The sequence below is a fragment of the Lepidochelys kempii genome, chromosome 1 (assembly GCF_965140285.1).
Source record: "Lepidochelys kempii isolate rLepKem1 chromosome 1, rLepKem1.hap1, whole genome shotgun sequence".
Lineage (NCBI taxonomy): Eukaryota > Metazoa > Chordata > Testudines > Cheloniidae > Lepidochelys > Lepidochelys kempii.
In genome coordinates this window covers 139,815,222-139,830,287 of record NC_136380.1, presented here as the reverse complement: position 1 = coordinate 139,830,287, position 15,066 = coordinate 139,815,222, and the positions used below count along the sequence as shown (strand labels likewise).

The window sequence follows — 15,066 nt, the reverse complement described above, 5'->3', positions numbered from 1 at the left end:
CCCTGCATCTCATGGTATGGCTGCTTTGTGGCTAAATGAGGAGGAAGTATGGTCAGCAGCTGTTGAACAGGTTCTACTCACCAGTAGAAAGCCCTCTACCAGAATGGCCTGCTTGGCAAGATTCAAGCAGTTTTTGGTGTGGTCATTGGCCCACAGAGTTCAGCTGATGCTGGCTTCTATTCAGGACATCCTTGCTGCACTTTCTCATTGGGCCTTGCACTTAGCTCATTGAGAGTACATCTGGTGGCAATATCAGCATTTCATCCCCCTATTCAGGGAAGATCTGTCTTCCCCAGTGCCATGGTGGCAAGATTCTTTAAAGGACTTCTTCATCGCATACTCCAGTCTGAGAGCCAGTTCCTCTGGTGAACCCTAATACTGTCCTAGTTGCTTTAATGGGACCCCCATTCAAGCCCCTGGCATCTTCTACCTTTCCGCTTTTGTGTCAGAAGCGTTCCTGGTAGGATAACAGCTGCAAGGAGACTCTGTGAGTTGCAGGCTCTAAAGGCAGATTCTCCTTATACAGGTGAGTTGCATCATACACACATTTAACTTATGCAAATTCAACTATACGCACTCAGCAAAAAAAAAAAAAAAGAAAAATATCAAGGTACCTGTAAATAGTGCAAGCGATTCTGCCCACCATTCTACTCAATGAGCATATGCCCGGAGTGAGCGTGAAATGGGAGATGTGAATCTGCTGTTCCCTCAGTCGGTCTCAGTTCCCACATGCCTCTCATAGTGTGAGCATCTCACCGTGCTGAATGTGATTCCAGTGTTTAAAGTTACTGAACATATTTTTCATACAACATGGCCCGTAAACGCAAGCCAACTATCCATCTGGCACTCAACCAAAGAAACAATGATCTGTTCCAATGCTGGAGGAAAAACTGGCTGTGTTGGACTTATTGAGAGACTGTGTGTTGGTCTCCAATTTGGTGCGTGAATATGGCCGCAACGAATCTAGCATCTGTGCCATCAAGATTCAAGAGAGAGAAATTCATTAAGCTGTGACATCAAGTACTCCAATAACTGCTAAGGTGATGAGCCAGGTGCGTGATAAGACATTAGTGAAGACTGAAAAGGCATTAAACTTATGGCTGGAAGACATGAACCGTAAACGTGTGCCTATCAATGGCAAGACGTTGCGAAAAAAGGCTCTTAGCCTCTATGCGCCGTTCAAACTTCTCGCCGAAGAGGGATAGCCTTCTGATGAGAAGGAATTCAAAGCCAGCCAAGGTTGGCTTAATGGTTTTAGGAACCGCTTCAACCTCAAAAACGTGCAGACTACTGGTAAAGCTGCATCTGCCAGTGAAGAGGCAGCAAAAGCCTACCCCGAACAATTAAAGAAAATCATAGAAGAAAAGGGCTATCTTCTGGAACAAGTTTTTAACGCTGAGGAGACTGGGCTCTTCTGGAAAAAAATGCCCAACCGCACTTACACTTTGAAATCAGAAAGACAAGCCCCTGGCTTCAAAGCAGCTAAAGACCATGTGACTGTGTTGTTTTGTGGCAATGTGGCTGGGCATTTAATAAAAGCTGGGCTTGCTCTACAGGGCTGCAAATCCCCATGCCCTAAAAGGCAAGAACAAAAATCTCCTGTCTGTGTTCTGGCAATCAAATAAAAAGGCTTGGGTGACAACAGCATTATTTCTGGATTGGTTCCACAAGTGTTTCATTTTGGAGGTCAAGCGGTACCTTGAAGGACTGTACTTTTTAAAGTGTTGCTGATTGTAGACAATGCTCCTGGCCACCCTGCGGCATTCCGGTTTGTGCATACCGACGTTGAAGTCGTCTTCTCCCGCCCCAATACCTCCTCCAACCTTTTGACCAAGGCGTGATTCGCTGTTTCAAGGCCACATACATGAGGCTTACGTTCTTACGGACACGTAGTGCTATGGATGCTGATCCCAACTTTAATGTGATGGAGTGTTGGAAGTCCTTCAAAGTTGCCGAGTGCATCACTTATATTAAACAGGCAATGGATGCAATCAAGCCTGAAACAGTCAATGCATGATGGCGAAACCTATGGAAAGAATGTGTGAACGATTTTAAGGGTTTTCTGACCGTTGACAAAGAAGGGAAACACATTGTTCAGGTGGCCAGGCAAGTGGGTGGTGAAGGCTTTGTCAACATCCTTGAGGAAGAAATTTGAAGAATTAATTGAGAGCCTGTCATAAATATAAAGGGAAGGCTAACCACCTTTAAATCCCTCCTGGCCAGAGGAAAAAACCCTTTCACCTGTAAAGGGTTAAGAAGCTAAAGATAACCTCACTGGCACCTGACCAAAATGACCAATGAGGAGACAAGATACTTTCAAAGCTGGAGGTAGGGGGAGAAACGAAGGGTTCTCTCTGTCTGTGTGTTGCTTTGGCCGGAACCAGAGCAGGAATGCAGGTCAGAACTCCTGTAAAGGGCTAATAAGCAATCTAGCTAGATATGCATTAGATTCTGTTTTGTTTAAATGGCTGATAAAATAAGTTGTGCTGAACGGAATGTATATTCCTGTTTTTGTGTCTTTTTATAACTTAAGGTTTTGCCTAGAGGGATTCTCTATGTTTTGAATCTGATTACCCTGTAAGGTATTTACCATCCTGATTTTACAGAGGTGATTCTTTTACTACTTCTTCAATTAAAATTCTTCTTTTAAGAACCTGATTGCTTTTTCATTGTTCTTATGATCCAAGGGTTTGGGTCTGTGTTCACCTATGCAAACTGGTGAGGATTTTTATCAAGCCTTCCCCAGGAAAGGGGTGTGTTTCGTGTTTGGGAGGATTTTGTGGGGGGGAAAGACGTTTCCAAGCGGGCTCTTTCCCGGTTATATATTTGTTAGATGCTTGGTGGTGGCAGCAATAAAGTCCAGGGACAAAAGGTAAAATAGTTTGTACCTTGGGAAAGTTTTAACCTAAGTTGGTAAAAATAAGCTTAGGGGGTTTTTCATGCAGGGCCCCACATCTGTACCCTAGAGTTCAGAGTGGGAAAGGAACCTTGACAGAGCCATAGAGAAACATTGACTAACGAAGAGTTAGAGGAACTGATAAAATCTGCTACAGAAGACGAAGATGATGACAACGAACAGGAAGAACCAGCAAGTGGGAATCTTCATAAATTTGCTGAAGTGTTCCAAGCACTGAAACACTTGAATGATTTAATTTCTAAATACAATTCCTCTATGGAACAAAGCCTCAAAATCACACAACATATTACAGACGAATTGAGACCGTATCAAGAAATGTTTGAGCAGCTCAAGAGCCAACAGCGACAGTTGCCGATCACCATGTTTTTCAAGGAAAATACACCAGCAGCAGATGAGCCTACGCAATCAACTTCTCGAGCTGAACCAGAGCCAACCACTTCGTCTACGACTTGCTCTCCGTCACCCAAGCTCTGTCACCTCTGTCTCCTGCATCGACATCAAGCTCTGATAACCCTCTGTAATTGCCCCTTGTAATTAATAATACAGTACTGTAAAATTACCTTTTACATATGTACTCTTTATTATACACTGTACATTATACATTTATATTACTGTACAGGGTTGTATACACAAAACCATGTACAGTATACTGTACTTTATGGGCAATTTAAGGGATTTTCAAGGGTAATTTGACTATACGCGATTTTCACCTTATGCGCTGACTTTAGAACCTAACCCCCATGGAAGATGTGGCTCCACTGTACACAAATCTCTAAGGACAAAGTGACTTTGACCACATGCAAAAGTTTTGTCTAAAGTGGTTTCTCAGTTTCATTTTGAATCAGGTGGTGTATTTACCTGTGTTCTTTTCTAAGCCACATCATCTCCAGAGGAGCAGTGTCTCCATACATTAGATGTCAGTTAATGTCTAGCCTATCTGGACTGGACTAAACCGCTTCATGCTTCACCTGACCTGTGTGTGTTGTATGCAGATTGTATGAAGGGGCAAGCAGTCCCTTCATAGATGCTCTCTAAATGAATCCTGTATCAAGACTGAATATGAAATAGTTTCGGCTACGCCTCTTCAGAGGGTGTGAGCTCATTCTGTGAGAGCACCACCAATGTCAATAGCATTCCTTAGTGACATCTTGATATTGGATACTTGCAGGTCTGCTGCATGGTCTTCCATACATACATTTGCAAACTATTATGCCATTGCCGCATCTGCCAGAGCGGATGCAAGTTTTGGTAGGGCAATCCTGCAATTCCGGTTTAGGTAGACTCCAAGTCCTACCTACTGGGGTGAATACTGCTTGTGAATTACCTAAGTGGAATACACGGCTGCATCTACTCGATGAAGAAATGGTTACTTACTGTAACTGTGGTTCTTCAAGATGTGATTCAGATGTGTATTCCTGACCCAGCCTCTGTCCCCTATGTATCGGCGTCTAGTCTCTGGGTGTGTGCGAAGGAACTGAGGAGGATTGTGGTGGCACAGCCTCAGATTAGCCAGGGGAAGGGCTATGGTCACAAGGCATGAGCGCTGCTCCTCTACCGGTACTGCTTGGCAAAATTCTCTGGCTTCGGTGCACTGGGCATGCGCACACCTAAATGGAATACACATCTACATCACTAAGTAATTGTTTCTTCTGCTTGCCCAGAGTGGGAGGTGGCTAAGGAGACAACTTTTATCCCTCCTGCTATTGGCATTTGAATAATGCCTGTCTCTCCTTTCATGACCACATTCTAACTACCCAGCCGCTACTGAGCGCACTCTTTAGTGCTGCAAAGGTAACCCATATGTCAGAGGTAGGGTGATCCACAGGGTACTGGACTTAGTCATGAGAGCTAGTTTCCACTATGCCATAGACCAACTTCATGATCCTGGGCAAGTCACTTCACCTCTCTATCTCCATTTACCCATCTATAATACTAGGGTAGTAATATCCTTCAATGTAAAGTTCTTTGAGGTTTATGGATGAAAACTGTTGCTTGTTCGACTAGAAGAGAGACAGGGAGCCACTCTTGGTGCCAGCTGAACACAGTGGCCTTAGAATGCAGAGTGCCTCTGCACTGGGAGCCCCTTGGTCTTGTGGTAGGACTGCAGGAGACTTGCCAGTTAAGACTGGAAGTTGAAGAGGAGGTGAAACTTGGAGCTGTGGGTAAGAGGAATGAGGAGAGTAAAAGGACTGAAGGAGGGAAGGAAGGTATGGTAAATCTTGTGATGGGGAGAAGGGTTCCAGTAAAATGATGGGGGAGGATATTTGGGAGTGGGAGGACTTAGGATAATGTACAAGGGAAGGAAAATATTTGCGTTATGAGGATTATTTTTTTCATATTTTAACTCACCCGTTTGCAAGAGTATGTGAGGCTATCAACTCATCAAGCAAAATTAGAACTAAACCCCAGGATTGATAAGGAGAGGGTGGGCTGAAGAGTGAAAAACAGGATATTGAAAGCATGAGGCTCCCAGCGGTCCGCACAGGAAGGAGAGAAGACTTGAAGAACAAGCAAGCAGTGGCCATCCTGGAAGGAAGAGTGAGTGAAGTTTCAGCCTTCATTAAGGCTGCTTGCACATCTGTAGCCGCACTCTACTAAAAAAATGAGGTTGAATCTAAAGAGAAATGTATGGGTTTGGATACGTTTGAATTTAAACCACTTTGATGTGTCCTTTACCAGCAGCCATTGGTGTGCAAGATGATGAGGAGCTCTGTATATCATCAAAGTAGGGAAATAAGTCTACATAAAATCCATACTTGTAAAATTTGAGGACACCTTACTTCTAAACTCGGTGTGTCTGAGGGGGAATACAACTTTTAGAGCTGGAGGGGTGGGATGTTAGGTGGGGTGTTTGGGATGAGAGCAGAGAGACAGAAGGGAACAGTTGTAGATCCTAATGTGCCCAAAAAGATGGAGGTTTACAGCTTCCTGCTCTGAAAAGACCTATGCCAGCCTTGAAGAAAGCACCAGCTACTTGTAGTAGTCAACTGAGCAGAAGAAATCCAGAGAGAACCTTCAAGGAGCCATGCCAGCCCAGAGGAAAGAGCTCAGATGGGTCAGTTTGGGGACACAGCCATGTGCCAGAAATCTAGAATGAGCCTGTGGAAAAATAGAAACTGGCTGAAAGCCTGAACCTAGATAGTGGGGCTCAATCTGCTAAACACCAACTAGGCAGGGGGAAGCTTTGTGAGAGAGCAACTGAATTCTAATGCAAGAACTCATATTGTGGGTGTTTGGTTTTATACAGTGGTGGGCAGGCTTAATAATAAATATAATCTGTCAATTTAATGTATTGTACATAAACTAGATCTCTGAATCTGTATTCAGAACTAGTCTTAGATTAAATTGTGGTGTTCTGATAAGAATTAAATGATGCACAGTTGCATCTGAGGGTTCAAGGAAACCATGAAAAACAAGTTGGCTATGTAAATATCTGTAAAATGTAATAGAAAGTAAATAATTGAACCACGGCCAGTGGATCTGCAGGGGCAGCACCTTTGGGCATGGGCAGCACACACTGCGCAGAGCCCCCTGTGCATCTCCACCTAGGGGCCAGACATGCTGGCCGCTTCCGGGAGCAGTGTGGAGTGGCCGCGCCGCCAACTGGGAGCTGGCCAGAGCCCACATCCCCTGCCCCATGTCAGAACCCCCTGCTGCACCCTAACTCCCTCCCAGACCCCGCACCCCATTCCTCAGCCCCCTGCTGCACGCTAACTCCTTCCCAGACCCCGCATCCCATCCCTCAGGCCCCTCCTGCACCCAACTCCCTCCCTTACCACGCACCCCATCCCTCAGCCCCCTCCTGCACCCCAGCTCCCTCCCAGATCCCAAACCCCATCCCTCAGCCCCCTGCTGCACCCTAACTCCCTCCCAGATCCCGCACCCTTACCCCGCACCCCAACCCTCAGCCCCCTGCTGCACCCTAACTCCCTCCCAGACCCCGCATCCCATCCCTCAGGCCCCTCCTGCACCCTAACTCCTTCCCAGATCCCACACCCCTACCACGCACCCTAACTCCCTCAGCCCCCTGCTGCACCCTAACCCCCCCCGCACCCGTACCACGCACCCCATCCCTCAGCCCCCTCCTGCATCCTAACTCCCTCCCAGACCCCGTACCTCTAGCCCTGAACCCCCTCCTGCACCAACTTCCTCCCAGACCCAGCGCCCTGTCCTCATCCCAACCCCTTGCCCCAGCCCTGAACCCCTTCCCACACCCTGAACCCCTCATTTCTGGCCCCACCCCACAGCCTAGGGGAAGCCCCAAGCCTCCACACATTCACACCCCCCTGGCAGGGCTGGAGCCGGGAGCACTGGCTCGCCCTGCTTCGAGGGGAAGCCATGAGCCGCTGCACCCCCCTGCAGGGCTGTGTGGCCCGCGATTGATTTTTGTCTGTGTGTCAATGGCCCCTGATAGAAAAAAGGTTTCCCACCCCTGGCCTAAACCTTTGAAAGGATACTAATAGCGGTACTGGCTAAATCAGTAGTACACTACATTTGTTTTCTTATTTTCTCTGGTAATTCAGTCTAAAATTACATGTGTCTTGAATTGGGGTAATATAAAAGGAAAAATTTTAATATTTAATAGTTTGCTGTGAGCTAATTTTCCTGTAGATTGCAGTTTTATTCCACCTCCATTCCTGAAATTCTCTCCAATACTAGAGCCTCAGATGGGTGTGTATGTTCAGAAAACTGCATTAGTTTCTTTTATCTACAAATGATCTTTCACTGGATATAGAGAAGCTTTTTTTGTTAAGAGCATTATTTTTCCATGTGACTGTTTCCATAGACACACACGTCCCCTTTCTGCCATTTCATATTCTCTTCATGAAATGAATTGCAGAATATTAAGTATTAGTTGTGAATGAGTTTTGCTTTAATTTACCTCAGTTTTGATCTATGCTCACAAGTGAAGGAAACCTAATGCAAACTTCAGACTGTGAGGAAAGGGGTTTATAGATAAATCCAGCTATTCAGGTAGATGATCTGCAGGTTAATGAAACTGCAGACTCCCTCAATGGCCAGTGAAAGTGCTCTTTCTTGTAGCTACCTGTGTAGTTTTCTGCTTATTTGGCTTTATTTTGTTTACTTACTGTAAACATGGTCACCTGAGGAAAAGACCTTTTTTGGCTCCCTCATTTTGCTGCTGAGTCATCCCATCAATTTACAGCTACTGCAGCTGAGATCATTTGGGAAGTGCTGACTATGCAGAGATAATATCTTGAGGATGTTAGCCAAGGCCTTTCCTATCAAAGGCTAGTGCTTCTGGAATATTCTCCCATGGGACAGTCATTGATGAACATCTCTGGTATCTTTCAGTGCAACACTGTTTTCCTTCTTTAAATGAAGCTGTATGCTTAATGTTTTGTTATAAATGTAGCCAAATACTTTATTGATGCCCATTCCCAAAAGACAATTCGATTTGATTTTACTATCTGCCTAAAACTAAGATTTTTTTTTTTGATGCAAACACGTTGAAAGCTATTGTTTGTTGAGCCACTGGGTGGCATCATTACACCATTTATGTTCTCATTTCAACTTTGATTGTGAAGAGGTGATGGACAAGATGACTGTTGCTTCTCTTTCCTGTTTTTAGATACATCAACTTAAAGATTGTAGACAATTTCACTGTAGAAGCAAAATGTGGGCTGTACTATTTTAGTTCTTATCTTTTCTTGTGACTTAAGCCATGCTTATTTGGATCATTGGCCATATAGTATTTTATATTGATTGATTAACTCATATAACTGTACATTTTTGTAGCCTTTTGAACAGTAGTCTAAAAATAAGTGAAGAATTTGCAAAGACTGTTGATGTATGAGGTGTCATTTGATTTTATTGCTAAGCCCAGGTCTACACTAGGACTTTAGGTCGAATTTAGCAGCATTAAATCGATGTAAACCTGCACCTGTCCACATGATGAAGCCCTTTATTTCGACTTAAAGGGCTCTTAAAATCGATTTCCTTACTCCACCCCGACAAGTGGATTAGCGCTTAAATCGGCCTTGCCGGCTTGAATTTGGGGTACTGTGGACACAATTCGATGGTATTGACCTCCGGGAGCTATCCCAGAGTGCTCCATTGTGACCGCTCTGGACAGCACTCTCAACTCAGATGCACTGGCCAGGTAGACAGGAAAAGAACCGCGAACTTTTGAATCTCATTTCCTGTTTGGCCAGCGTGGCAAGCTGCAGGTGACCATGCAGAGCTCATCAGCAGAGGTGACCATGATGGATTCCCAGAATCGCAAAAGAGCTCCAGCATGGACCGAACGGGAGGTACGGGATCTGATCGCTGTATGGGGAGAGGAATCTGTGCTATCAGAACTCCGTTCCAGTTTTCGAAATGCCAAAACCTTTGTCAAAATCTCCCAGGGCATGAAGGACAGAGGCCATAACAGGGACCCGAAGCAGTGCCGCGTGAAACTGAAGGAGCTGAGGCAAGCCTACCAGAAAACCAGAGAGGTGAACGGCCGCTCCGGGTCAGAGCCCCAAACATGCCACTTCTATGATGAGCTGCATGCCATTTTAGGGGGTTCAGCCACCACTACCCCAGCCGTGTTGTTTGACTCCTTCAATGGAGATGGAGGCAACACGGAAGCAGGTTTTGGGGACGAAGAAGATGATGATGAGGTTGTAGATAGCTCACAGCAAGCAAGCGGAGAAACCGGTTTTCCCGACAGCCAGGAACTGTTTCTCACCCTGGACCTGGAGCCAGTACCCCCCGAACCCACCCAAGGCTGCCTCCTGGACCCGGCAGGCAGAGAAGGGACCTCCGGTGAGTGTTCCTTTTAAAATACTATACATGGTTTAAAAGCAAGCATGTGAAAGGATTAATTTGCCCTGGCATTTGTGGCTCTCCTGGATATACTCCCAAAGCCTTTGCAAAAGGTTTCTGGGGAGGGCAGCCTTATTGCGTCCTTCATGGTAGGACACTTTACCACTCCAGGCCAGTAGCACATACTCGGGAATCATTGTACAACAAAGCATTGCAGTGTATGTTTGCTGGCGTTCAAACAACATCCGTTCTTTATCTCTCTGTGTTATCCTCGGGAGAGTGAGATATAATTCATGGTCACCTGGTTGAAATAGAGTGCTTTTCTTCAGGGGACACTCAGAGGAGCCCATTCCTGCTGGTCTGTTTGCCTGTGGCTAAACAGAAATGTTCCCCGCTGTTAGCCACAGGGAGGGAGGAGGGTTGAGGGGGTAGCCACGCGGTGGGGGGAGGCAAAATGCGACCTTGTAACGAAAGCACATGTGCTATGTATGTAATGTTAACAGCAAGGTTTACCCTGAAAGAGTGTAGCCACTGTTTTATAAAATGTGTCTTTTTAAATACCGCTGTCCCTTTTTTTTCTCCACCAGCTGCATGTGTTTCAATGATCACAGGATCTTCTCCTTCCCAGAGGCTAGTGAAGCTTAGAAAGAAAAAAAAAACGCACTCGAGATGAAATGTTCTCCGAGCTCATGCTGTCCTCCCACACTGACAGAGCACAGACGAATGCGTGGAGGCAAATAATGTCAGAGTGCAGGAAAGCACAAAATGACCGGGAGGAGAGGTGGCGGGCTGAAGAGAGTAAGTGGCAGGCTGAAGACAGGGCTGAAGCTCAAATGTGGCGGCAGCGTGATGAGAGGAGGCAGGATTCAATGCTGAGGCTGCTGCAGGACCAAACCAGTATGCTCCAGTGTATGGTTGAGCTGCAGCAAAGGCAGCTGGAGCACAGGCTGCCACTACAGCCCCTGTGTAACCAACCGCCCTCCTCCCCAAGTTCCATAGCCTCCATACCCAGGCGCCCAAGAATGCAGTGGGCGGGCCACCGGCCAACCAGCCACTCCACCACACAGGATTGCCCAAAAAAAGAAGGCTGGCATTCAATAAATTTTAAAGTTGTAAACTTTTAAAGTGCTGTGTGGCATTTTCCTTCCCTCCTCTACCACCCCTCCTGAGCTACCTTGGTAGTCATCCCCCTATTTGTGTGATGAATGAATAACGAATGCATGAATGTGGAGCAACAATGACTTTATTGCCTCTGCAAGCGGTGATCGAAGGGAGGAGGGGAGGGTGGTTAGCTTACAGGGAAGTAGAGTGAACCAAGGGGCGGGAGGTTTCATCAAGGAGAAACAAACAGAACTTTCACACCGTAGCCTAGCCAGTCATGAAACTAGTTTTCAAAGCTTCTCTGATGCGTACTGCACCCTCCTGTGCTCTTCTAACCGCCCTGGTGTCTGGCTGCGCGTAACCAGCAGCCAGGCGATTTGCCTCAACCTCCCACCCCAGCATAAACGTCTCCCCCTTACTCTCACAGATATTGTGGAGCACACAGCAAGCAGTAATAACAGTGGGAATATTGGTTTAGCCGAGGTCTAAGCGAGTCAGTAAACTGCGCCAGGCGCCTTTAAACGTCCAAATGCACGTTCTACCACCATTCTGCACTTGCTCAGCCTGTAGTTGAACGGCTCCTGACTACTGTCCAGGCTGCCTGTGTACGGACTCATGAGCCATGGCAGTAAGGGGTAGGCTGGGTCCCCAAGGATACATATAGGCATTTCAACATCCCCAACAGTTATTTTCTGGTCTGGGAATAAAGTCCCTTCCTGCAGCTTTTGAAACAGACCAGAGTTCCTGAAGATGCGAGCGTCATGTACCTTTCCCGGCCATCCCACGTTGATGTTGGTGAAACGTCCCTTGTGATCCACCAGAGCTTGCAGCACTATTGAAAAGTACCCCTTGCGGTTTATGTACTCGGTGGCTTGGTGCTCCGGTGCCAAGATAGGGATATGGGTTCCGTCTATCGCCCCACCACAGTTAGGGAATCCCATTGCAGCAAAGCCATCCACTATGACCTGCACATTTCCCAGGGTCACTACCCTTGATATCAGCAGATCTTTGATTGCGTGGGCTACTTGGATCACAGCAGCCCCAACAGTAGATTTACCCACTCCAAATTGATTCCCAACTGACCGGTAGCTGTCTGGCGTTGCAAGCTTCCAGAGGGCTATCGCCACTCGCTTCTCAACTATGAGGTCTGCTCTCATCTTGGTATTCATGCGTCTCAGGGCAGGGGAAAGCAAGTCACAAAGTTCCATGAAAATGCCCTCACGCATGCGAAAGTTTCGCAGCCACTGGGAATCATCCCAGACCCGCAACACTATGCGGTCCCACCAGTCTGTGCTTGTTTCCCGAGCCCAGAATCGGCGTTCCACAGCATGAACCTGCCCCATTAGCGCCATGATGCATGCATTGGCAGGGCCCATGTTTTCAGAGAAATCTGTGTCCATGTCCTGATCACTCACGTGCCTGCGCTGACGTCGCCTCCTCGCCCGGTATCGCTTTGCCAGGTTCTGGTGCTGCATATACTGCTGGATTATGCGTGTGGTGTTTAATGTGCTCCTAATTGCCAAAGTGAGCTGAGCGGCCTCCATGCTTGCCTTGGTATGGCGTCCGCACAGAAAAAAGGCGCGGAACGATTGTCTGCTGTTGCTCTGACGGAGGGAGGGGCGACTGACGACACGGCTTACAGGGTTGGCTTCAGGGAGCTAAAATCAACAAAGGGGGTGGCTTTACATCAAGAAGTATTTCAGGCAGGACTTCACGGAGGGTTCCAATAAGAAATGGTGCACCTAAGTTATTGTTCTTATTGGAACAAGGAGGTTAGCCTGGCCTCTGATTGATACACGGCTAGATTTACCTCGCTGCACCTTCTCTGTGAGTGACTGCAGTGTGACCTAGAGGAATGAGTCCCCTAGACGGGGGAGGAGGCAAATGAGTACAAAACAAATCTGGTCTGTTTCTTGTTTTGATCCACTCCATCTATCTTTTACATCTTTGGCTGGCAGCAGACGGTGCAGAAGGACTGCATGCCATCCTCATCTCTTGCCTGCCCGGCAGAAGATGGTACAATACGACTGCTAGCCATCCTCATCTCTTGCCTGCCCGGCAGAAGATGGTACAGTACGACTGCTAGCAATCCGTATTGCCTGCCTGCTCACCATAAGACAGTTCAATAGGACTGACGGCAGGACTAAAGAGAATGACCTGGTCAAGTCACTCCAAATTTAGTCCCTGCGCCCATGTCTGCCCAGGCGCTCCCAGCCGATGAGGCCAGGAGCACTTCGGACACGACGAGGATGGCTACCAGTCGTACTGCACCGTCTGCTGCCAGAAGGCAATGGGTTGCTGCTACTGTGTAGCAATGCCGTACCGCGTCTGCCAGCACCCAGGAGACATACGGTGACGGTTACCTGAGCGGGCTCCATGCTTGCCGTGGTATGGCGTCTGCACAGGTAACTCAGGAAAAAAGGTGCGAAATGATTGTCTGCCCTTGCTTTCACGGAGGGAGGGAGGGAACGGGGGCCTGACGATATGTACCCAGAACCACCCGTGACAATGTTTTAGCCCCGTCAGGCATTGGGATCTCAATCCAGAATTCCAATGGGCAGCGGAGACTGCGGGAACTGTGGGATAGCTACCCACAGTGCAACGCTCTGGAAGTCGACACTTGCCTCGGTACTGTGGAAGCACTCCGCCGAGTTAATGCACTTAATGCACTTAGAGCATTTTCTGTGGGGACACACACACTCGAATATATAAAACCGATTTCTAAAAAACCGACTTCTATACATTCGACCTTATTCCGTAGTGTAGACATACCCTAAGTGTTAAGGCAAAATATTTGCATATTTGGTTGGAAAGGCAGTCATGTCTAGATCAAATGTAGGACAGGGAGCCAGAAATTCATGGGTTCTAGTTGTGGAGCTAGGGTCCTATTCACAGATTGCACTAAACCCCAAACCTGTCCTGGTTTGTAATGGAGTCAAGATACTAGTTGGGTCTTCTGCACAAGCCGTCATGACGCGCACACACTTTATTAAAAGTGCTTACATGGTCCTGGATATAGAGTATATGACTGTCTCAATCTTTAACATATTTATCCTCACTCCTGCAGCATAGGACATGCTATTATTCTCGTTTTACAGATATGGAACTGAGGCACAAAGGCTTGCACAAGGTCACACAGGAAGTCTGGTGAAGCAGCACATGGAATCCCGCTCTAGTGATTCCCAGCCTAGCATCCTAACCACTGAACCATCCTTCCTCACTACTGATGAAATATGTTGAAACTGTGTACTGAGTCTGTCTGTGGTGTGTCTTTCCTATGGATTAACAAAGTTTTTAAAGTCTCTCAAAGGCTGTCAATCTCGTGGCTTTCACACAAGAGGAATTCGCTTTTTAGAACTTATTTTAAAAAGGCTAGAATTAGCTCACCTAAAGAGCTGTTTTCCCCCTAAAAGTTTGCTCAATACATTCCCTTAAAAGTTGTCTAACCTTTTTATTTTTATCTCTTCTAGAACACTTTAAGTGGGATAATTACTTGAAAGAGACTGGATCGCTAGCTGCTCCTCCACATTGTTTCAGACAGGTACACTAAATTCTTTTGTGTGTGTGTGTGTGTTAAGGGCCCCAATAGCAAGCTTTATATTAAGGGTGTCTACGGCTTCCCTTTGTAACCCCCTGTTCTCATTTGCTTATAACTTTGGCAAAGCTTAACCATTTAAGCTGAAGTTTTCTGTGCTTGGTCTCTGCCGCAAGTCAAATTTTCTTTGAAAGGTTGATCAAAAATATTGCAGCTGTCTTTCAAGAACAAGGCTAGTGGAAAAATAAGGAATCCTGTCAATGCTTAAAATTTTTACAACTCTCTTTTGAACAGCTTTAGCATGTCTCTCCATGGTTTAGAGCAAGAATTTGAAATGTGGCTGAGGGTCTGAGTGTAGTGCCTTTTGCCACCCTTTGCCCAAATTCCTCATTTGCCCATCTATAGTAGAACGTATTTAGCACTTGTCCCTTAATTTTCTGAACCTTCCAACTGCACTGTGCTGGCTTCCAGCACTCCGAGTCTCCAGCATCATTCTCAAGTAGCCATACAGAATTGAACCTCTGAACAGGAGACAAACAGCCTGGTGGCTGCTGCAGCTTTTCCCCCAACAGACTTAACAAGCGTTGGTATAAGAACATAGCAACCAATATAAATTATTAAAATAACTAACTGAAATCTTTTGCAAAAAGAAAAGGAGTACTTGTGGCACCTTAGAGACTAACCAATTTATTTGAGCATAAGCTTTCATGAGCTACAGCTCACTTCATCAGATGCATAC

At 46.5% G+C, this 15,066-nt stretch overlaps 2 protein-coding genes across 4 annotated transcripts in view; both read left to right on the top strand.

Moving 5' to 3' along the window:
- The window catches only part of SCML2 (Scm polycomb group protein like 2), a 131,050-nt gene that overhangs the window by 38,744 nt on the left and 77,240 nt on the right, over nt 1-15,066 (top strand). For 2 of the 3 annotated variants that reach the window (XM_073356349.1, XM_073356359.1), the window contains exon 4: nt 14,263-14,333. In XM_073356349.1, coding sequence (XP_073212450.1) covers nt 14,263-14,333 — 71 coding nt within the window. Of the gene's footprint in view, nt 1-14,261; nt 14,334-15,066 lie in introns of those variants that run through there. The other variant, XM_073356406.2, reaches the window with a different exon arrangement.
- On the top strand, nt 8,974-10,776 carry LOC140905199 (myb/SANT-like DNA-binding domain-containing protein 7). Its single transcript, XM_073328027.1, has 2 exons — nt 8,974-9,691; nt 10,279-10,776. The coding sequence occupies exons 1-2, from the start codon at nt 9,115-9,117 to the stop codon at nt 10,362-10,364; spliced, it is 663 nt and encodes a 220-aa protein (XP_073184128.1). The 5' UTR covers nt 8,974-9,114; the 3' UTR covers nt 10,365-10,776.